The sequence below is a fragment of the Nymphalis io genome, chromosome 10 (assembly GCF_905147045.1).
Source record: "Nymphalis io chromosome 10, ilAglIoxx1.1, whole genome shotgun sequence".
Classification (NCBI taxonomy): Eukaryota; Metazoa; Arthropoda; class Insecta; order Lepidoptera; family Nymphalidae; genus Nymphalis; species Nymphalis io.
The window spans coordinates 1,042,666-1,066,996 of NC_065897.1; the positions used below are offsets into that span (position 1 = coordinate 1,042,666).

Below are 24,331 nucleotides of genomic sequence, written 5' to 3' on the forward strand. Positions count from 1 at the left end.
ACCTGTAGAATTTGATAATTTAAATTTCACTCATTAATCACTCCTTGCGTGTCTCTGCATTTAGCTGTTTCTATTTGATCACTGCTGTCATACGAATTGACGAATAGCAGGAAAACCTAATGAAAGAGTGTGTGTGTGTGTTCATGTGTTGATTTCGTTTACTTTGTGCATTGTGTGATTGCTGTGTTTCTTATTATTAGTACTAAAACTCTATACCAACCATCATGTCTTCAGTATGTTGTGGAACAAAGAAACAGAAATTGAACAATTCGTACAGCAACCACGTTGAACGACCTATTAATGGTTACATAGAATCAGTTGCAATTCCTGATATGTGTTACTTTTGTTTCGACGTCTTGTACTGTCAGCTGCATAGTATGGACCCGCCACAAACGCCAAATTTTACTAACGAAGCATAGTAAGTAAAGCAATATTATGAAGTGTAAGTAACAAATTAATAATCAATTAAATTAAACGGCTAGTGTTCTTTATAATAGTTAATGTGACATAAACTTAATCCATAATTAACTATATGAATAATCCATTCAAAACTGTATGAAAATGGATGCATGAAGACAAAGGATAATTATAGTAATAACTAACTAAATTACACAAAGGGCTTAGTTATAAAATACAATAAAGACAAGATACATACTTTTATTTCGCTTAAAAACGATTTCTTCTTATGTATGCTAATTGGTAACTGTAAAATAATCATAAATTATTTATATGATATATTTATGAAGCACATAAATAAATGGTAAATAAAAATCAAAGCTAGTCTTCCAACAATAGAATCATAAAAAAAACAATAATTCCACACAATCCACTAGTGGATTTGTGGAGAATTAGGCCATGCTTCATTATATTTGTTAGTTAGGTACTACTTTTTATAGTCATCTTAATCTAACCTTAACAAATTATCAACACCTTTTATTGAGCTTTATGCCAAATATGTAAATGTATAGGTAGGTATCAATGACAACAAAACAACTGTAACTGATATCTATAGAAAAAAGCTGTTTAAAATATAAAAAAAAAATAACATAAATGAAAAAAATTAGACTGATATAGACATTTAAACGGTCAATGCTTAATTTTTGTCACTAGCAGGTAGGATTCCACAACCCCTGATGTACAAGGCAGATGTGCTGACTATAGCACCAGATGATCTTCGTAACTAATTTTCATTACGACACAATGACAAAAAATTAGTCTCCAGCTAATATTTATCCAAATAAAATGAAAAATATGACATAACTACGCTTTAACGGTACAAATTGGAACCATTATTATGGTTTTAAAAAGAAAACAGAATATTTTGGCATTTTATTTAATTTATTCCTTAATAATTCCATTTTTTTATTATTTTCAGTCCCCTTTTTGTTACTTGGAAGATTGGTAAGGAGCATCGTCTCCGTGGATGTATTGGGACCTTTAATGCCATGCATTTACATTCAGGTTTGTAACAGAAATTACGAAATGGATTGATTGTAATGTGTAATTTTTTAAACAAAAAAAGTATCTTTCCCAAGGCTCCTAATCAAGCATTATTACTGTTTATTTATTTTTACTTTATTTATGATATTTTAACACATTTATAGTGAACGAAATAAAACATTCCATACAATTAGTAGTGCTGTTTGGCTGTAGAATAAGTGATGAGTGGGTAATACTTTTCCAGTTATTATTCCTTTTTTTCTGGAATAACGAAAAAACTACTATTTAAATAGACATAATAAGGTTCTCCAGACTGATTTTGGCCAAGCGGCCAATCTTAAGAGAAATTAGCCAACTGCGCAGGAGATATTATAGTGCATAAGTGTGTGCGACCGGAAAAATTCAGGCGTAGGACCAACGGCTTTACGTGCTTTCCTAGGCACGGGAGTGTATACACTTCCTACTTCCAGACCCCGAGCTACTACTGAGAATTTTCTAACAGAAAAACCTAATAACTTTTTATGGGTCCGACCTGGGAATTGAACCCAGGACCTCCGGGTCAGCGGTCTTATCTAGCCGCTAGACAAACGAGGCAGTCAGTAAATAAACATTTCAACATGGTTACAAAGCACACAGCATAAATTATTAACTTCAGACCAAGTTATTTGTCAAGTTGTCAATAGTAAAACTGAATTTGTTTGGTCAAAGATTAAAATAGCAACTAATAAGTTGAAATACAATGATTGCATATCGCCTGCAGGCCGTTTAAAATAAAAACAAAATGCAATTCTCTTCCCGTGAGCCTTGGTTCGGTTATAATACATTATTTTAAATAGACCATATTACGTCTCCTTTGTAAGTTCTCACATGGGCTCTATTGTTCATACTTTCTTGCACCGAATTCAGATGGTTTGATATTCGATTGTTATTTTTTAAAATGGTGCGTTTGTGGTCTTGTAATTTATTTAATGGCCAACAATGGCTAATTCGGCCAACTCTTCACTGACATCCTTAAGTCGCAAAAAATTTTTGTCTTCGTTTTGCATGTAGTGTAAAAAAGGGTTTTTTTCCAAAATCGTTCTCTCGTCATTGGGTGAACTAACAATATTACATTTCCCAATACGAATTCTTACAACAGAAATACACTTTCATGAGAATTTAGAGCGAGTCGGTCGCAATGTAATGGCAAAAAGTGATTATTAAAGCGTTTCGAACCTCGAACAGTGTAAAAGCGGTAAAAAAGAAACTCTCAAGCACTTTTGCGCATTCTTATACATTCTTATACGACTCGTGCATTTATACTACAAATTTCGTTAATCATGGAAAATCTGGGAATCAAAACCCAGGGCCACTTAATTTGCAATCGTGCACGATAACTAGTTGACAAGATAAATAAGTAATAAAAACATAACCCTTCGTAAAAATGTTAAAAAAAAATTTTGATAGCATGGTTCTGAATTACTCAAATGTTCTCAATTGATTCCAGGTCTTCGGGAGTATGCAATCACTAGTGCTTTAAAGGATTCTCGTTTTACACCTATAACTCGTGAGGAGGTTCCCCGTCTCACGGTCTCCGTGTCAATTCTTCAGCACTTCGAAGAGGCTGAACATTATTTAGACTGGAAGTTGGGCAAACACGGAATTCGTATCGAGTTCATCAGCGAAAGGGGTTCCAAGCGCACTGCAACCTATTTACCTCAAGTCGCCACTGAACAAGGTATTATATATTTAAGTGGAGAAGAGGTTTTGTCCAGCTGTGGGATATTACAACGATACAGGCTGCTTAATTAACGATTTCTACTAAATATGCTAACTTGAATGTTTCACAAATAAAAGTTTATTTTTTTATCAAAAATATGCTATTTTGACGTTTGTATTGAATATTATATATTGTAAAAATTATGTACGTATTTTGTATATAGTCTAAGTGATTTATAACGTTTTCAGTTTTGATTGAATGTTTGTGTTTGATTGAAATTCATGAATTGTCTATCTAGTTATGAAAAATTTGGATTTTATTGAATAAAATATACGAAAAATCCGTTATATTTTCAGGTTGGGACCAAATACAAACAATCGACTCCCTCCTCCGAAAGGGGGGATACAAGGCAGCCATAACGGCTGACATGAGAAGGAGTATCAAACTGACTAGATATCAGTCCGAGGAGATATCGGCCTCCTACAACGAGTACGTAAACCAGCGCTGCTAGCAAATGGCGAACCCGTCCGTCCACGGGCATCCGAGACTCGCATATACAAATAAGCAATTATATCGGACGAATGCGAGTGAAATGTATTGTGTTAATAACGTAGTTTCTAAGTTTACATCTACGTCAGCGTCTAGTGTTCCGTATGCCACGTGGCGGCATCACGGCCACAGAAGTACAATGGGTCAGAATTATGCTCAAAGTGATTCCTGCCCAGACAAGAGCTCGTGTTACATCGATATGCTTTAATATTAAGATATATCACTGCCAACGACATTCCCGAGGAGATCAAAGGTGCCATTGAAATGATAACATTCGAGGGTACTTTGAAATTTTGATGCGAGGTTTTGCTTTTAAAGTGCTATTGCATTTGTCGAATGTTATACAGTTTGATTTACGGCTATCGATATTATTACGAAGGTTAACCCGTTAAGTGGTTACAGTAAGTACAATACTACCAAGATAGGTGAGATTAATTAACTGTTAACTGGTTTAAAAAGAAATAATATGAATGTATTGACGGGCTCATTAAAATGTCTTCGGTATAGCCATTTAAAAAAAATAAGATGCATCTACAATTTTTTTTTTATTCATGTCAAGGCTTAACATATTTACATAACTAGTACCTGGTAATAATTTTTGAAAATAGATTTTGATTTTTTTTTTAATTTCCATTTTCATGATTTGATGAGTCTCCACATATTCAGCTCCTTATCCCAACTTTTGCCTATAGTATTGTCAACCAAGTGACTAAATGATGATTCCCCCATAAATCTCAAGGCCAGAGACTCGAAATACGCTCATAGTTCCTATTGGAACCCATCTAGTCTCGGGCCTGGCTTATTTTAGGCATATATATATTTTTGTATTATATATATGTGACAACATCCTGGTAGGACATTGTTATTATCAATAGCTTACACTTAAAATTAATTAACGGGCAAGCTGTCAACGGATACGTCATTCTCCTTCCAAATAAAAAAAAGCGCGTAATAAGTGTTGTGATTATTAAAAATAAAATAATTTTTTAAAAAGTTTTTATTAAATTAATGTCGGAGAAGGAGACTATAACACAGATGTGATCTGTGCTCTATGCAGCTTGTCATTAAATTTATCTTAAATAAATCAAGAATATTTTACAAACATATAGGATTTTTTTATTGAATTTTTATGAACGCACTCCAACGCCATCTTCATTTTAGTTACACCTTGACCTGACCTCTATTCTCTATTCTGTCTGCAATTCTTCATTCTAGGTCGTACGAGCCTATAAGCACGTAATAACTAGCAAAATAAACTCAAAATTAAGTTAAGTGTGTGAAGTTATAGATAAAGCAAAACCTCGCATGAGCAGAAAATGTCTTTATCCTTTAACGACGTTATCTCGCTTTGTAAACGTACGTCTGCCGTAACACCACGATACTCGAATAAATATTAAACACGTGTGGATATTTTAAGTAATTCTAGATGAGTACGTGAATTTAGACTGTAGTAGAAGTTGTTTATGGCTCACTTGTGGAAGTGTTTATAGTAACGTGGTCACACTTACCACGTTTTAACGAACTCGTTTGAGATTTAATATTAAGTGTGATAAAGCACGTTGTCATAATAAAACTCGCTAGATTTTAGATTTCTTTATTATTTGAGTATCTATTTAATTACATCTGGTGTTCACTTAGATCATAATTTTGACTCAACTTATTATTACGTAATGTCTCTTAACACTGGCAATATTATCAGTGGAAATATAAACGCCGAATTATTTAAATAATAAGAACTGAATGGTGTTTATTGTTCACAATATGCCTGGATGTTAAATTTTTTAAAAATGTATGCAAATGGTTGATGGTGTTGTTCTAACATTTGTGATTAGGTTTAACTAATGTGATGTTGTTAAGTTTAATTCTTTTAATGTCCGGCCGTTATGAGGATGCCTGTCAGACGGAGTTTTTGATCGAATGGACGATGTGACGTCAGAAATATTATCGATATTTCTGGTCCACTAACGTATAATATCATTGTGTCAAATTAAAATGACTGTTATAATTTTGCGCTTAATTTAATATTAAACGAATCTTGTAACAGCTTACAAACGCTGTTACAAGGTTATATCAACTACTGACAGACGTCAGAAATGTATTCTCTCAGCGGCCGGAATTTAAGGATCGTATTCACTGAAAATATGACTGCGAATTCATCTTAATTATATCATAGATAGTGTTTAGATAGTGTTTTTCTAGTTTTCAAATTATACACGTCATATTTCTAGAAAATATAGGCAGACTAGTTAATTATTGACTAAAAAAACTTAACGCAATATTACTTAAAATGTATCAGCAAAATTACTTTATAGATATTTTTTCTAGTGAATACGAATCTTATAATATATCGCTGGTCTATATTCTTGATTCAGATTTAGTTGGTCTGGGGTGACATTTTCATATAAACTTGTAGCTTTAATTAATAATTTCTAAAACAATTTGGATAATTAACACGAAAATTAAATAATGATAAGGTAAACGCTTAAGAACATTATAAAGTAAATTAAGGAATAATAGTTTTAAAGATATATCTTAATGGTCGTAAATTGATATATATTTTTTAATCGTAATTGGAAATATGTAGAATGAATAAATAAATCATTGTCATTATATTTCACACCGTAAGCCTCAGTATCCACGAAAAAAAATTGGTGACGTAAAACGAAAAACCAAAACTTGGTAAAACCAAATAAATTCAACGAAAATTACCGAGTATGATTTCAATGGAACGTACCTGAACCAGAAACTACGCTACTGAATTTTAATATTTTGCCATATTGAAAATGGTTCCTACATCTGCTATGAAAAAAGGTACGCACTACGGCATCTGTACGATTTTATGACTGACATATATTATATGTATAATTAATACGTATAATATGAAAATAAATATCACGGTTTACGTGAAAAGTCACCTTAATAATAAAAGTTGTTAAATGAAAGGTCACGTTAATTTCATTAGCTATTACATAGTTAGTTGTATAGCATGAATATACTTTTTTACGTTTTACAATTTTACCATGGCAGGTCATTACGCACTGACATCCAATATTTAATCTGTGTACTTAGATGGAGTTAAGTCACACCTTTTAGGTGCCGTTCTGAATTTATATTAGGATAAAGAGTTAAGAAAATTTGTTATAATTTTAAATATCGAATGTCAAAGCGAAAATTCTAAAAAATATTACAAAATAGAAAACTAAAATAAAAAAAAGATATATGATTAAATAAGGTTTATTTGTTGTAGATCGTAAGTGGCCGTCTTACTTTGTCGATATTTTTAATACAAATTGTTATTATTATGTCGATGCTTATTTTGTTGAAGATCAAAACTTGTCTCTGATTTTGATAATAAAACACCTGCCAAAAGTCAAAAATGTCCCTTCATTTAAAAAATAACATTTTCATTCCTGTAATACTCATAATAAAATAATGCTAAAAATTCGTAAATGTAACCGTAAACATTCCGGATTTTTTTCTAGTAGTCTAATAACAGCCTGTGAAAGTCCCATTGCTGGGCGAAGGCAAACAACGCTTCTCCGATGCGTTATTACAATATTTACTAAGTACAAAATATGTTATATTTACTGCTTTTCTCAGTAGTGTCAGTTCTCGGTCCTTTAATCGACGAAGCTGTCGAGCCCAGCAGCAACACAATTAAAAATAAAAGCATAAAGAAGCTTGAGCCGGTTGGAAGATATTTGCCTTTCATGCCGAAGGTTGTGGGTTCGATTCCCACCCAAGACAGAAATTTGTGTGCATGAACATGTCTGTTTGTCCTGAGTCTGGGTGTAATTATCTATATAAGTATGTATTTATAAAAGAAAAGTAGTATATGTAGTTCAGTCTGGCTTTCATAGTACAAGCTTTGCTTAATTTGAGATTAGATGGCTGTGTGTGAATAATGACCTAGGATATTTATATCATATATATAAAAAAAGATGTTCCACTTTGACAGTCAAATCAGTTTGTATTGACCCCTATTTTATTTAATCCCAATCCATGAGAGTTATATATAAAAACATGCTTGCCTGCTCCCTAATGAATAATCTTTTTACTGGACAAATAAATACAAAAATTGGTATGGTAAAACACTATATTAATCAACTTCTATATATTTATGATCTATCCATTAAAGACTTATCTTATTATCAAGCAAATCTTGCTCTAATTTTTTTTCTATTTCCGCCATTTTATGCTTTAATGTAACAGTATTTTTCATTTCACAATAGGTAATGAAGGTTGAGGCAGCAAGTTGGATTAAAGCTAAATATCCCAAAGTACCAGTAAATGGTTTTGTATGCTTCTTCAAAAAACTAAACATAACCTTAGGACCTTCAAAAAGATGTGGGATTCTGTATGTTGAATATCTATTGGCCAGCTGAAAACGAAAAAAAATATATTTAAAATAGAAATATGAGTTTCTCTTCTATCAATAAGAAAAAAAAATTTAAACAACTCAGGAAATATCTTGAGATTAGGCCTGAGTGTGAGAATTATTAATATTAGTTAGTCAATACAGAATATAATCAATATGACTTGCTGAAAATGTTGCTTTTTGTAGGTGAAAAAAATTTAAGATTTGTTAAGTAGATTTGGAGATTATCCATCCATTACAAACAAACATACAATAAATCAAATCTTTTCTCTTTATCATAATAGTCTTACATAAATATCCATCAACCAGTGGACTGGCGTGGTGAAATAACTTCCAAATCGTAATTGTTTTGGTTGTTTGAGTGGGACATATTGTTTGGTGCCTAATGTCTGAGCTGCTCTGTTATATATGTCTTTAGTACAAAAATAAACTTACCATTAAAGCAGATGTGGGTGCCAATACCATTGGATATAATAAGCCCATAGATATTTGTATTGCTGATGATTTAACTTCATAGCAGACAGGACATGCATCATTCTTCATTAAAAGCAAGTCTGTTGATATGAGCTAAGGAAAAATAAAGACAAATTGTATTATTTTCTTCTATCAACAAAGAAATTAATTTAAATTATTATTTGAATGGCTCAAGACATCTCATTAACAGTCCAAAAAGTTAGGAAAACGACACTGCTGTAACTAGTAGCTAGCTTATAAAGCTGCAGCTTCAAGAAATAATTCAAATTCATCAGAAGAAATAAAGAATACTTGCAACCATATGCACCCACACATACACCCATGCTCGCATAAGATTTTCTTGCATTAATATTAAGCAAGAATGTTTATTATTGTACATATAAATACTTATACTAAGTATACTTTTAATTTTTCTTATTATAAAATAAAAACTTGGATCCAATAAAAGCTTAGGGTTTATATTATAATTAGGGTTTATATTTATATAATATTATATTTTAGGGTTTCTGTTAAGAAGGTTTCAGAAGTCCAGACTTACGAGATAGGAATTGGTTATGCCAGGTATTGGATATGCATGTAATCTCACTCTCTGCATTATAATATCTCCTACTTAGATACACTTAGATAATAGTCATATCCAATTTGTTGTTGTTATTATGTTGTATAACTTACATGTTTATGAAAAATAAGTGTTAAAATGCCTGGCATCACAGTAAGAGGCAAAGTCGATGAAAAATATCCATAATTGCCAAGCTTCAGTTTCCATCTGTAGTGATTATTTATAATAACACCGCTTATTGAATTTATAGCACCCAGAACCATGGGACCATACCGTAATGCCCATCTGTAATGTACAAGATTGTTGATTTGATTTCATAAAATAAAAATAAATTCAGTGTTAGGTTATTATTTATCAGTATTAATTATTGCAGTACAAAAGTAATACATAATATGAAACTTGAAATATTTGAACTGGATAATAATATTATAAAGCAACCCTAACCTTAAATTATTAACAACAACATTGAACTATTAAATTGTTATCATCTTACATGTCCGACCACGATTCCCAATTTGACACAACATCCCATACATAACCGATCGCTTCAACTTCATCGAGTACAACAGCATCTTTAGGAATTTGTGAACCTTTCATTAAAGCCATGGCTAACTGTTAGGTCGATTTGTTCTCGGCAACTTGGAAAGATATGCCGAATCTCTTAAATCGGAAGAAATTTCATAACCTTGTTTGTAAATATTTATCTATTTGAAATTTTAATTATTTTGTCGTCTGAAAGTTCTCGGAAGTAAGTTTATTTATATAATCTGAATGGTATATAACCTTAAAATAGCTGTCATTCGTCAGATGTTTTTGACATTAAAGTTTTATTTGTTTACAGTTTTTGATATTGAAAAAACTACAGGCACAAGGGTGAAAGGACATAACTTCTTAGTTAGGTAGGATGATAGGACATTGACTATATAGGGAATGGTTAATATTTTTAACAGACGTGGGTACAGTGCGAATGTCTATGGTTGGTGATGACCACACATCATCAGATGGACAATTTGCCAGTCTGCCAACCTATTTTAATTAATAAACAAAAATATTTCATGTAATATATTATTTGAAAGAAATGTCTGGTGCGTAATATAGACTACATAATAAGAAAAGTTTTTAAAAACTTAGGGCTACCTATGGCCTATGATATTTTGGTTTTACTCTAGTCAAGACAGTTGACACTGACAGTTGCTACTTGTTTGACGGAATAAACAGGTAATCTTAACGAATTACATCTATTTCAATGTAGTTTTTGCTATATGTACGTAATATAAAATCGTATAATTTATTCGCTATCCTCATATAAAAAATGTACAAAGCTCTATGAATCACCGTAGAGTATATAATAAAATAATCAAAATTTGTAAGTAACAGCATCTTTTATAGTTATAGGTCATAATTATATTGGTATTAAAATAATTTTGTAACTTTTAGGCATTTTTCAAAAAGCGTGTATTCTAAGTTATGCTGCGATGTCTACAAATTCTGAGTGGAAAGGTGTTCCAATATCACAAATTATTGGATCTAATTCGCCATGGGGTGCTCCAGAGTTTCCTTTAGTGCAGCCAGCATACAATCATAGTGTTTTGTACCATATACCGGCCAGCGGGGCACAATTAGACAGGCCGCCTAAGCCACAGATTGGCAGAGAAAAATGGGATCATGATCATGTTAGAATGCCATTTTCTTCTCACAGCTTGTATCCTGTTGAAAATGTGAGTATACCAACCCATTTCACTGTTTAATTATATTGGGTCTAATTAACTTTATTTTAATATTATTAATTTTATACAAATTCTGTGAACTACTTTAATAGACATTTATTTCAATAGAGTGTTGGTGAAACCCATTTAAAGAAACGTTGGGAAATGATTCAGGAAGCACTTAGCAGACCTATAAGAAATACCGAAGAGCTGGCTAATGCCATACTTAGTTACAATACTAAGTTTAAGAACAAGTGGAAGTTTCGATCATTGTATGAGCTGTTTGAAGAGGTAACTAACTGTGCTTGAATGATTTAAACATTTTATTAAATAGTTACTATGAAAAATATTGAGTATTACAATAATAAAAGTGAATTTGTTATAATTCTTTTTGATTGATGACATTATGAACCTGGCCATCATGCTTGTGGTACTTAAGATATTGATTTAATTTCTACTACAAACTCTATATGCTTAATTTAATTGCTAATAATGATTCATGTGTAGATTGCAAGTGAATATATTTATGCTTATATTATTGTAACATTTTTTTCAGCACTTAGAAGCAGAGGAGACAAAATATTTCTTTGATGTCACTCTTCCTGAAATGAGTAAGCTAGCTTTGGCTCTCCCACAATTGATTCAGTCACCAATACCATTATTGAAGTAATTATTCCTTATGATTTCATTATTATTAAATATTTAAAAATATGTTAAAATTGTATAAATTGCAGTTAAATATAGAAATAAGTTTCTTTTCAATTTCACATTCTAAACCGATGCTGATATAATAATATTTTTATTGAAAAATTTCATTGGTGTGATAAAGCAATTTTTCTTAAAGAAATAATTTATATTCTATTTGAAATCTCGATAGAGTACAACATTTTCAGAGTCTCTTATACAGTAGTGCTTAATATAAATGATGATGAACATTATGTAGCATCTGAAACATAATAATAAAAATGCCGTTTTTCAAACATAAATTCTTAGTACATCTCATCCTTTATACTTGTTATGTAACGAGTAAGACACAACAGAGTTGCTTAATATTCTGATATCATTCATACAATGCTAAGTTCCAAAAGACCCTAATAGTAATACATAATCTAATATTAATTGAGATTATATAACAAAAATGTTCTAGTATTTTATTTTTTAAATGTGTTCCTTGTATTTCTTAGGTCAATAAATAAGTAAATATATTTTAAATGTTACAGGCAGAATAAAAACCATTCAATATCATTGTCACAGCAGCAGATATCGTCCTTATTGGCGAATGCATTTTTCTGCACATTCCCAAGGAGGAATTCAACAAAGAGAGACTCGGAATATGCGTCATATCCATACTTTAATTTTAGTACGTAAGTTAAATTTTCAGTTATATTATGTTCATTAGTATAATTCATGACTCAAGATTTTATATGAAGTATAGAAAAATAAAATCCTATAAATATCACATTGCTTGACTAAGGCCTCTTAACCTACGTCCTAGAGCAGTGATTCTTAACCTTTTTTTTGTTGCGGCACACTTAACGATTTCAGAATTTGGCGACACACAAAGAAAAATATAAGTTTAAAAATTATTTACTTACTTATACACATTGTGTAAAATAGATTACGAACAATCAAATTTTATGGATTTAAATATCTATTCACTTTAAAAGGATTTTTCTTTTTAAATCATATTATTTAATAATATTAACATTATTGTGTCTAAAATTTGGGTGCACACTTTAGAATTTCGCGGCACACAAAAGGGCCGCGGCACAGTGGTTGAGAATCACTGTCCTCGAGGATACACTTGTGGCATAATTTTATCTGACACTAACAGAACTCTAGATTTCGCTTAGCCTATGTTGTGTTTTTAGGTTATTCGAGTGTTCACCGTCTGACCACATATTGGAAAAACTCAAATGTATCTGCCATTATTTCAGAAGAGTCTGCACAAACGGTAATACTATATTTTATGTTGTCCACTCGTTACTTCTCCATCGCCACGGTTACGTCGCCTGTGTGCCACCGACCTCGGGAACTAAGATTTAAAGGACGGACGTTTAAAACGTCGCGGCCGCACGGTTTTGCTCGTAGTAATAAAAACCTTAAGTTAGAAATGCACGGGCGGGGCCGCGGGGTCCGCGTGGGGCGGGCAGAGTGTCGGACGGGGTCGGTGTTGCAGTACAGTGCCGGCGGGCGCGCTGACGGTGCGGCGGCGCGCGGGCGCGGCGGGCGGCGCGGGCGCGTGGCGCGCGTGCGCGGCGCGGCTGGGCGCGCTGCGCGTGCACGCCGACTGCGCGCGCACCATCGAGGACGCGCACGGGCTCATACAAGTCGACTTCGCCAACAAGTACGCGCTGTATAAGGCTTCCGAGCCGGAACCGAATTAACAATTTATTTTTCACTGACCAAAAATTTTACAAAGATAATATATTTAAAGTGGACTTAATTTATTTCAATATTATTTTATTTATTATTTACTATCATATTTACTATCAACATAAAAATCCACATAGATGGTTGAAAAATTAACTAATATAATATCAGATTTCTAGTTTTTGGATGAATAATATTAAATAATTATAATTTCTTTACATTTCAGATTTCTCGGTGGCGGTGTTTTGAATTACGGCAGTGTTCAAGAAGAAATTCGCTTCATGATATGTCCGGAGTTGATGATATCGATGCTGTTTACCGAGTCATTGAAACCTAATGAAGCTCTTATGATTATTGGTAAATATTAACAGGTAATACAAGCATAAAATGGCCTTCATCCTAGCTGCAGACTATCGTAGACACTCTCATAGCCAATCATAGACCTTGCTTGGTAATACTAAATGTCTAGGTGAAAACGATCAGGTTTTAGATTAGCTTGTCTCGTATATATTTAAATACAGTATAGATAACGTCGGCAGGTTGCGAACAGTACAGCAAGTACTCCGGCTACGGACACAGCTTCCAGTGGGCGGGCGCGCACGAGGACGACACGCCGCGCGACTCGTCGGGGCGGCGGCGCTGCGCCGTGCTCGCCATCGACGCCGCGCCCGTCGCCCGGCGCCGCCGCGAGCACAGCGCGCCCGCCGTGCTGCGCGAGCTCGACAAGGTCAGTCACCCCGCCCCCTCCTCGCCGTGCTCGCCATCGACGCCGCGCCCGTCGCCCGGCGCCGCCGCGAGCACAGCGCGCCCGCCGTGCTGCGCGAGCTCGACAAGGTCAGTCACCCCGCCCCCTCCTCGCCGTGCTCGCCATCGACGCCGCGCCCGTCGCCCGGCGCCGCCGCGAGCACAGCGCGCCCGCCGTGCTGCGCGAGCTCGACAAGGTCAGTCACCCCGCCCCCTCCTCGCCGTGCTCGCCATCGACGCCGCGCCCGTCGCCCGGCGCCGCCGCGAGCACAGCGCGCCCGCCGTGCTGCGCGAGCTCGACAAGGTCAGTCACCCCGCCCCCTCCTCGCCGTGCTCGCCATCGACGCCGCGCCCGTCGCCCGGCGCCGCCGCGAGCACAGCGCGCCCGCCGTGCTGCGCGAGCTCGACAAGGTCAGTCACCCCGCCCCCTCCTCGCCGTGCTCGCCATCGACGCCGCGCCCGTCGCCCGGCGCCGCCGCGAGCACAGCGCGCCCGCCGTGCTGCGCGAGCTCGACAAGGTCAGTCACCCCGCCCCCTCCTCGCCGTGCTCGCCATCGACGCCGCGCCCGTCGCCCGGCGCCGCCGCGAGCACAGCGCGCCCGCCGTGCTGCGCGAGCTCGACAAGGTCAGTCACCCCGCCCCCTCCTCGCCGTGCTCGCCATCGACGCCGCGCCCGTCGCCCGGCGCCGCCGCGAGCACAGCGCGCCCGCCGTGCTGCGCGAGCTCGACAAGGTCAGTCACCCCGCCCCCTCCTCGCCGTGCTCGCCATCGACGCCGCGCCCGTCGCCCGGCGCCGCCGCGAGCACAGCGCGCCCGCCGTGCTGCGCGAGCTCGACAAGGTCAGTCACCCCGCCCCCTCCTCGCCGTGCTCGCCATCGACGCCGCGCCCGTCGCCCGGCGCCGCCGCGAGCACAGCGCGCCCGCCGTGCTGCGCGAGCTCGACAAGGTCAGTCACCCCGCCCCCTCCTCGCCGTGCTCGCCATCGACGCCGCGCCCGTCGCCCGGCGCCGCCGCGAGCACAGCGCGCCCGCCGTGCTGCGCGAGCTCGACAAGGTCAGTCACCCCGCCCCCTCCTCGCCGTGCTCGCCATCGACGCCGCGCCCGTCGCCCGGCGCCGCCGCGAGCACAGCGCGCCCGCCGTGCTGCGCGAGCTCGACAAGGTCAGTCACCCCGCCCCCTCCTCGCCGTGCTCGCCATCGACGCCGCGCCCGTCGCCCGGCGCCGCCGCGAGCACAGCGCGCCCGCCGTGCTGCGCGAGCTCGACAAGGTCAGTCACCCCGCCCCCTCCTCGCCGTGCTCGCCATCGACGCCGCGCCCGTCGCCCGGCGCCGCCGCGAGCACAGCGCGCCCGCCGTGCTGCGCGAGCTCGACAAGGTCAGTCACCCCGCCCCCTCCTCGCCGTGCTCGCCATCGACGCCGCGCCCGTCGCCCGGCGCCGCCGCGAGCACAGCGCGCCCGCCGTGCTGCGCGAGCTCGACAAGGTCAGTCACCCCGCCCCCTCCTCGCCGTGCTCGCCATCGACGCCGCGCCCGTCGCCCGGCGCCGCCGCGAGCACAGCGCGCCCGCCGTGCTGCGCGAGCTCGACAAGGTCAGTCACCCCGCCCCCTCCTCGCCGTGCTCGCCATCGACGCCGCGCCCGTCGCCCGGCGCCGCCGCGAGCACAGCGCGCCCGCCGTGCTGCGCGAGCTCGACAAGGTCAGTCACCCCGCCCCCTCCTCGCCGTGCTCGCCATCGACGCCGCGCCCGTTGACTACTACTACCCATCGATGTTTAGTTACAAGTTTTAAGTAAAAAAATAGTTTAGGTTAAATCTTTCTTCATATATAAACATACTTTATGTAAATATATTATTGTAATACAGGCGTGGATAGGCTTCTCGTTCTTCACGGGGGACGCGGCCGGGCCGCACTTCCCCGGCGTGGCGACCGGCAACTGGGGCTGCGGCGCCTTCGGGGGCTCCGCGCCGCTCAAGCTGCTCATACAGATGATGGCGCTCGCCCGCGCCGGCCGCCACCTGGCCTACTACACCTTCGGGGACGTCCAGTTCCGGGACGACATCGTGCGAGTGCACGACTTGCTGGCCCGGCATGACGTCACCGTTGGTAATATTTCGTTGTTCATTATTGAATATTTTAATTATAACATTTTTACCAGCAGTCGAAATGCAATTGTTTCTTGACAATAATAATTCGTTTGAATATTATTAAATATGTACAGTATCTTCACTTACGAGTGAAAATATACTTATTATAACGTATATAATTATAAAAATCAATAATGTTACAGGTCAGTTATATGAATTGATACTTAAATTCTGCGACGAAGACATCGAAAAATTGAACATTTTCACTTTCTTGGAACAAACATTAGAAAAAAAAGGTTGTTCAAACAACCTGCAACGTGAGACTTATGTATGTAAAAATAATATGCTAATAAATATATTTATTATTTAATTCATTTCATATGTAATATTAAATAAATATTTTGGTATGGATTTTAGGGCGGTGAAACTGAAAACTATGAATTACCTCTTTCTGTGGTACAAGATCTGAATAGATCTCCTGACATGTTTACAACGGATGATGATATCGAATTTATTACACCTTCGACTATAAAATTACAATCACAAGAAACAGAGACCACACACAAAGACAAAGACTCTAGTGAAAAACTTGCCATTAATCAAAACAAAATATTGACAAGTAAGCGTGAAGTGGCCGAAAATACTGAACCATTCAGCCAAACTTCAAGATTGTTTGACGAGATGGAGAAATTAGATAATGATAGTGGAAAATTAAACCTAAATGCAAACCAAAAATCAATGTTTGAAAATAAAACTGCAAAGTACGAAACGGTCATGGAAATTGATGATAATTTGCAAACAAATATATCGCCTAATGACAAAAAAAAGTTGGCAAAGAAAATCACAGATTATTTTTCAAAGAAACCAATATGATTTATGTTTGAGATTGTATTTATTTTTCTAATAAATTTTCTTGGTTATATTTTATTATTTACTTTTTATGTATCTCCTCAAATTAATAATCTTCTTGGCATGTTCAGGATTTCATTTAGTAAAACAAATATCATATATTTCAGACAGGGTCAGGACAGTAATAGTTCCATAAATATTATATAAATGAAAATATGAACGCACTAAACTGATATCAGGCATGTCAGCTATGATTTAGTCCTGATGTCATAGTGCAAAGTTCTCATTACCTATTAAGGAATTGGTTTGGAGTTTATTCCACCATTACTTGGTTTATAAGGATGTGCGAGCCCCTCCGGCTCAATACCACCAACTCATCGCATATTCTACTGCCAGTAAAACACAATTAAATATTATGAATTACAGAAAAAATAAAAACATGAAATAATCAAATAATAATAATATACAACAATTGATAACATACAATTATTCGATAAACAAAAATAAATTATCCCTTAAGAGTTGGCATTTGCGGTATTTAAAAAAGAATAAAGCCATGAAAAATAAGATAATTGTGACTTCGCACATTATGGTCAAAATCTTAAGTGTCTCGAGTTCGGTGATTGTTGTGTTGTGTTACTGGTTTTAATATGAAAGAAGAACTCGTAAGTTAAAAACAAGAATTATTTATAACTTGAATATATTTAAAGTCATATAATATAAACGCAAATGTTTTACTTTTTTTACTTTTAATAACCAATTTTGTTGAGCTACTTAAGCTTAGGATATATATATATATTAATATTATATACTGTTTATACTTCAAGGCGTACACAGGATGCACATTTTACACTACGAAAGAGGCTATAAATTATCCCGGAGTAGAGACCGGAAACTGGGGCTGAGGGGCCTTTGGGGGTAACGCTCGTCTCAAATCATTGTTACAACTGACGGCCTATTATACCTTTGGTATAAGATATATATAAGATATTGAACTGAGAGATGTTATTAGCGAAATGTATAATTTGCTTATTAAATATGAAGTTACAGATCTTTACCCATCGACGCTATATCTATTCTTAAAAATCAAACCAATTTTTAGTGGCAGGGCTTTGTGCAAGTCCGTCTGGGTAGGTACCGGATGGTACTACATATACGATGAAATGACTGATTAGTATATTAAATAAATAAATTATTTATATATGAAATAATTGATATATAAATGGCGTAATAATTTTCTTATTACCTGTTTGAATATAATATAACAATATTCAAACAATTTAATAATAAAAATTAAACGACATGACAAGGTTATTTATTTACAGGGAAACTCTATAAACATATTCTAGAGTTCTGTCAAGCTTACATCCCAAGAACGAACTTGTATGATTATTTGAAGGAGAATATTAAGAAAATCTAAGTTTGTACACCTTAAAAAAATAAGAGATCAGTTTGTTTATAAGATAATGACATTATATTTCTCATTTGTGCCAACAAATAAATATATTATTCTGATGATCTTTTTTATTATTTAGCTTATTATTGTCCTGACCGATATCAAAAATAGCTATTTTTGTATTGGAAATATTTAAATAGCAATAATGTTATTGCCTTTAATTTTTAGTGACATCTATGTAATATAAAATAGTATTTTCAAGCTTTTAATTGTAGATGCAAATTTTTGTAATCGATTTAAAAAATGTATTTGTAATAATAGTCAAATAAAACACATACCTAATATAATTAAAATTATTTATTATCCTTCCTCATATTTCTAGCATACTAAACGTAATAAGTGTATAATAATAAATAATTGAATAGTAATTTAGTTTTGAAATATTTCAGCCATATACATATTAACATGATAATAGGTTTAACTAAACCGAACATGCAAAGTAGGTATTGTATTAGTTTTATAATAAAGTGGCACTAAAAACACAAATCGATTAGCTACAGAATTCTGCTAGACTAATAAAAATAAATAGTTAAATTTACTAGCGACGCTTCAAATAAGTTTTAAAACTCTCTTACAATACAAACTTTGGCGAAATATAACAATATAATTATATAAGATTCATTACAACAGCCTAGCTATCAAATGCACTGATGGTAACTTTTGTTCGTTTTTTTTTAATTATTTGTGCTGGCAACTGGCATACAAAATGGATTCATCTGATCAGCTGACAGTTATTTCAAAATGGTGTTATATATTTCAATAATGAAAGATTGCAATTAAAATGTTTAGAGAAAATAAATTCAATTGAAATTGTCTTGTTTTAAATTTGGATTTTGGAACTCGATATTTTAAATCTAAATTAATTTAGTAAATTGTGATCCATTTCATATGTCGTTTTACAATAGAGATTTACAATTTATGTACCAATATGGATTTTAATTCATTGGCTTTAGAGCGAAATTACTTTGCGCAGTTTCGACAGCTTCTTCTTTGGTGTTTCTTTTCATAATACAATGCGGCAAGATGTTAAACGGTAAATTTTAATTAACACAATTTTATTTAGTTTCCAAAAACAGATATTTCATATATCTCATATATATACATTTTTCTAACATTTTTTTTTATAATCATGTAATAAAATTTTATATCTGTTTTTATTCATGATATATATTAATAAACGTAAATAATAGTAATATATAAGACAATTGGTATCTGTTCTTGGAAACGGAATAAGCGAGCGACTAGCTAACTTATGCCTTCTGGCGAATTTCTCGAACGCAAATTAAACTCTTCGTTTTGTACATAAAGTTCAAAATCCATTAAAGAAACACGACAAACGGTTTGTACTCATTAAGAAGGTAAGTATTCGCCGCGTGTGAAACACTTCAAATTAGACTAATTTAAAAACTTTTAATACTTACGATTGCAAATCAACACATCACTTATATTAAAATAGGAAAACTTAGTCCAGTAGATATTTATTTATGTAGCTTATATTAACAACATATTATATACTTCTGATTTGTCGACAATAGCAAACAATATGTCATATCCATCCATATATTACAAGTATTATAAACAGTTTGCATAACGCTGTCTTATTTCAATCCTCTTATTTTACATTGTAGCAAATCTATGGTATATAAAACTATATAATTTCAAACACAGGGCGTTTTGACAGAAGCAGCTATCTGAGATTGTTATTAAAAATGATTTTACAATTTTTCCTTACATAGATCGCTATTCATCATGTTCTATATAATTAAATTGAAAAAATTTAAGTGTAAAATACATAATTTGTCTAATGTACAATTTGTCTTATCATAAGATTATTTTACGTGTTCGAGCGAAACAAACGGTCTGGGAGACAGTGAATATATAGGGGTTCAATGGACGATCTTTACAAGCGTATATCACAGACACCTGTAGAGGCATCCTTGCTTAGCTATTTGTAAACAATACTGCTCCGCAAAAGTTTAAATGACACTTTAACCGGCTTGGCTTTTAATGCATAATTTAAACGATAATGGTATCTTAATGTAACTTTGTGTGTATGTATTTTTCAAGGTAATATAAATCTTAACTTACAAAACAGACCAGGCTGCTCACTCTTAAACTATTCCAATATAAGTTATCCAGAACAATGTGTGGGACAGTGGTGTATACTATCACACTGTGCAAGCGAATGTGATCCGAATAGCTTTTTTATACATGGACCAGAATTGTTCACACATTTGATCGCCAGATTGTCCCTAGTGAAATTGAACGTTTTCTTTTTTTTAAGAACGACTAAGTATGATTCAAGAAATACGGAAAAAGATTTATGAAAAAAAAAATAGTTTTTTTTTTAAGTTCAAGTTCAAATTTAACAGTTCTTTAAAATTGATTATAAAAATATATGAATTCTATAGAAAAAAAACTTTTTCGAATTTAATTGATTTTCATATTTATGTACAAAAAAGAAATAATGGTGTGAAAAACATGAATCTATCTTAGTCACTTTTATTATGGCAAATGTTTTTAAGATTTTTAATGATTATGAATCCCTTAGCATAAACACAGCGACACCCTGTCACCCGCCCGAGAGAACCCGGGGCAAAACGCTAGTAAGCTCCTAAATTAGATATGACGTCATAATATATGTATTTATGTATGTACATTCTGGAACTGTGAACGTTTCCTTTATCAAATCCTAGAAATTTTTTTTGTTTAATATAAGGAAATGCAAAGAATAATACTTATAGGGTAAGAAAGAGAACCTTATTTAATAAATTGTTTAGTTTTAGTATTTAAAAAGTATTAATTTATTTATTTCATATTTCTTATTGAATCACTTTAAATAACTTTTCGACTTTCCTTTTTTTAAATATTTAAGTTATAAATAGCATAAAACAAAATAAAAATCCATAATTAATTGAATCATCGAGATATTCTTAAGCTTTGACGACACGATTAAATCACAAACAGATATGCGTGCGAAACTTAAATATTTTAAGAGTTTAGAAGAAAATTTAGATATATATTATTATAATATTACTGTTTTATATTTGTAGTTACTATAAGCTGGGGCTGCAAATAGGAGAAATCTAGAGATTACGGACGGCGCGTTTTTTAAAATCATTGACGCTACATAGGCTCCATATAGTCTCTGTACTGTCAATAGCAGGACTGTACGTTATCAATTCTACCTATATAAGTAATTTTTACTCAAGTAATATAAACCTTAATAACCAAACGGTAACCATTTATTCATGATCCACCGCTCTATACCAAACACATTTTTTTTATTCTTATCAAATTCTAAAGGTATACTTATAACATAAGAAAACAAAACATGAAACAATATTCTGGATAACTTATCAAAACATTCCTTTACATTATAATTTGTAAGGATTTACAGAAATCCAATAATCATGTAATGAATATATTTTGAAAGAAGTAGACAAAGACATACAATTAATTATATTAAAAGCAAACAAATTTCTCGTTTATTTATCTAATATTTTATAATTCCGAGAGAGAAATAGTTTTTTAAATTATTTAATAACCATAAAATTAATCGTTAAAATTAGACAAGTAAAGAGGTGCTTGAAGCTAACTATGCTAAGCGACAGACAAAATAAATAAAAAGGGCGATATGACTAGATCTTTTCGTTACTAGGATCTACAGTTCATAAAAGCACTATGCGCATCTCTTCATATCTTTATTATATAAATAGATATAATAATATGCTTAATAATTTCAAAATCTAATATTTCTTTATTCCCGATTGAATATTGGCAATCATCTTATTAACTAACATCGGACGGCGCTCAGTGAGTGAGGCGTTTTATCGGAACGGACGCGGGCGCACCCGCTCGGTATGCCGGGGGTGCGAGTGTCGCGACGTGTGGCGCGCACCGCCCGATGGTCTACACAATAATCCGCTTTCAATTTACAATCTCGTATCGTTTACTATTCATCCAAACAATCTTCAATATGCCAACCGCTTTAAAGGCTACGCGAGCGCTACGACGAAGTAATTTGCGAACGATATAAATATTTACTTTATAAAATTTTTAGAAGTTAAATAGTTTTTTTTTAATCAAATTCGATTTCGTAATACTAAAATGTTTATATTGAACGATTTTAGCAAAACTTGCCGTCGTTGATGACATGAAATGGTTGGTATATGTTATGCTTGTTTCATTTGCGGCAAATGTCATCTTATTATATTTATGTTGTTAAGTAATGTTAAAAATGTTTAAATAGTCGCTACTGAGATGATAAGTGAATGAGGATACGTCAATATACAAGAATTATAGATGAAGAAGGTGAAGGTGCGGGTCTGGTATAAAATAAAAGGCGAAGCTAGTTTATTTAAGTCGCGAATGACATGATATAGTATCGGTTACGCTACGATAGTGTCGAAAGAGTATAAAAGATTCGCGACAGACTACAGTGGACCCGAGAGTGAAGCGCCGGGAGGCCGATGTACGACTACTCTCCGTGCCGTCGTCCTCTGACCGCTACCGAGTGTGCCTCGGCTGTACCGACCGATATAACACTGCGGCGATTAGTCGGTCAAGTTGAATAGGCCGAAGTCAGTGAACGAGGAACGAATTGAGAAAGTTTGGCAAAACCTGCCTACATGAAAAACATTAAGATACATTTAAATAATTGCAAAGCTTACCCTGTATCCTAGAATCACTTTGTGGGCGATCGTTTTAAACATTCAGAGAGGTTATTTAATCTAGTAGAAACGATTGCTATGTTGCAATATTATAAGTGAAGTTTTAATTTTAATCAGTATAAAGATATACATAAGTACAATATTATTAGTCGAACTTCGCCGCGGAGCGCGTCGTGGTAACGAGCGCGTTACATCTACTTTACCCACGAGGTGATATCGGCAATCGATATACATTTAGTAAATACGTTTTCCGCTTTGGCATCGATTTAGTCAGTAACCTACCGCTGCACCTTCGACCCGAACTGGCCTATCCGTTACATCGTACAATTATATTTGACCTATTCGCGCTGATCTCGTTTCGATGCAACGTGTATATATAGAGTCAACCGTGACGAGTATAATCTGTCGCGTTGACTGTAAAGCGACTTTATTAAAGAAGAGGCCGCCTCCTCGTAACGAGACCAAGTCACGAATAATTTAAATACTTAACATAAATAATTATACGAATTTAAAAAAAGAACTAAAACAATTCAAAAAGCTTAACAATATTGCACGAACATGAGATAGAGATAAAATAACTAGATACCTACGATTTAAACGATACCAATACGATTTTTAATTATCGTTTCAACTTACACGGCTTATTAATAAATTAAACGCCTAAAACTAGAATACTATATCAATATAATATAATTATTTTGTGTAAATATAAAATTCTATGTCTTGTGGTGAGAGTAATATTTGACTAGAGGCGGGCGGCAGCAATCGCTACCGCACGCGGTAAGCAGACAATTTTAACAATACCTGCACACAGAAATTTGCTAGACCTCGCTTGGAATTACACTTAACATTCCGAAATTGTGACTTAGAACGAAATAATTGTAGTTGTCTCCGCTCGTCATTCCTGTGCACAAGTTAGTTAATCAGAGACATTTGCGCCTCATTTTAATAGAAACGTATGAACCTACGTGGGACAAAAAAATCTGTGTGCGGTACACTTCCTTCATCTCGTCACGTTTGCTAATAAATTGTAGAAATAATTTGTCTAATTTACTTCGGGAACATATACTGTTGTACGGATCATGTTTTTTAGCGGACGGAGATTTTTAGCTGCGACTTTTGGTAAATAAAATATCTACAACGAAAATTTTATAAATGTTTTTGATTACAATTTCATTTTGGTTCCGATAATTACATTATACCGAATTAAGACTAATTTGAGAAAATTTGCAATTATTTCTACATTTCATTCCAAACGTCGAGGCTAAAGGTCGCTCATCTATATTTTTATAAATAGTGTGCTAACAATATGAAGCCATGAAAAGTGATTTTGGCGTGAGGAAAAGAT

At 35.7% G+C, this 24,331-nt stretch overlaps 3 protein-coding genes across 4 annotated transcripts; 2 read left to right on the top strand and 1 right to left on the bottom strand.

Moving 5' to 3' along the window:
• Positions 1–67: 67 nt before the first annotated feature.
• Positions 68–7,065, top strand: LOC126771360 (uncharacterized protein CG5902). Its single transcript, XM_050491217.1, has 4 exons — positions 68–418; positions 1,376–1,461; positions 2,927–3,157; positions 3,496–7,065. The coding sequence occupies exons 1-4, from the start codon at positions 225–227 to the stop codon at positions 3,648–3,650; spliced, it is 666 nt and encodes a 221-aa protein (XP_050347174.1). The 5' UTR covers positions 68–224; the 3' UTR covers positions 3,651–7,065.
• A 701-nt stretch (positions 7,066–7,766) lies between these two features.
• Positions 7,767–10,046, bottom strand: LOC126771359 (uncharacterized). The gene is made up of 4 exons (XM_050491216.1): positions 9,593–10,046; positions 9,213–9,384; positions 8,502–8,633; positions 7,767–8,069 (listed from the first exon to the last, which is right to left on the bottom strand). Exons 1-4 carry the CDS (start codon positions 9,703–9,705, stop codon positions 7,821–7,823), a joined length of 666 nt encoding a protein of 221 aa, XP_050347173.1. The 5' UTR covers positions 9,706–10,046; the 3' UTR covers positions 7,767–7,820.
• Positions 10,047–10,296: 250 nt separating this feature from the next.
• Positions 10,297–16,897, top strand: LOC126771248 (poly(ADP-ribose) glycohydrolase). Of its 2 annotated transcripts, none has more exons than XM_050491031.1 (12): positions 10,297–10,317; positions 10,537–10,817; positions 10,935–11,096; positions 11,362–11,471; positions 12,026–12,169; positions 12,677–12,759; positions 12,990–13,152; positions 13,405–13,535; positions 13,718–13,905; positions 15,784–16,024; positions 16,209–16,333; positions 16,423–16,897. In XM_050491031.1, exons 2-12 carry the CDS (start codon positions 10,575–10,577, stop codon positions 16,876–16,878), a joined length of 2,046 nt encoding a protein of 681 aa, XP_050346988.1. In that variant the 5' UTR covers positions 10,297–10,317; positions 10,537–10,574; the 3' UTR covers positions 16,879–16,897. The 2 variants fall into 2 exon arrangements, with proteins under 2 accessions (XP_050346988.1, XP_050346987.1); XM_050491030.1 differs by lacking the exon at positions 10,297–10,317 and adding an exon at positions 10,330–10,465.
• The last annotated feature ends 7,434 nt before the right edge of the window (positions 16,898–24,331 follow it).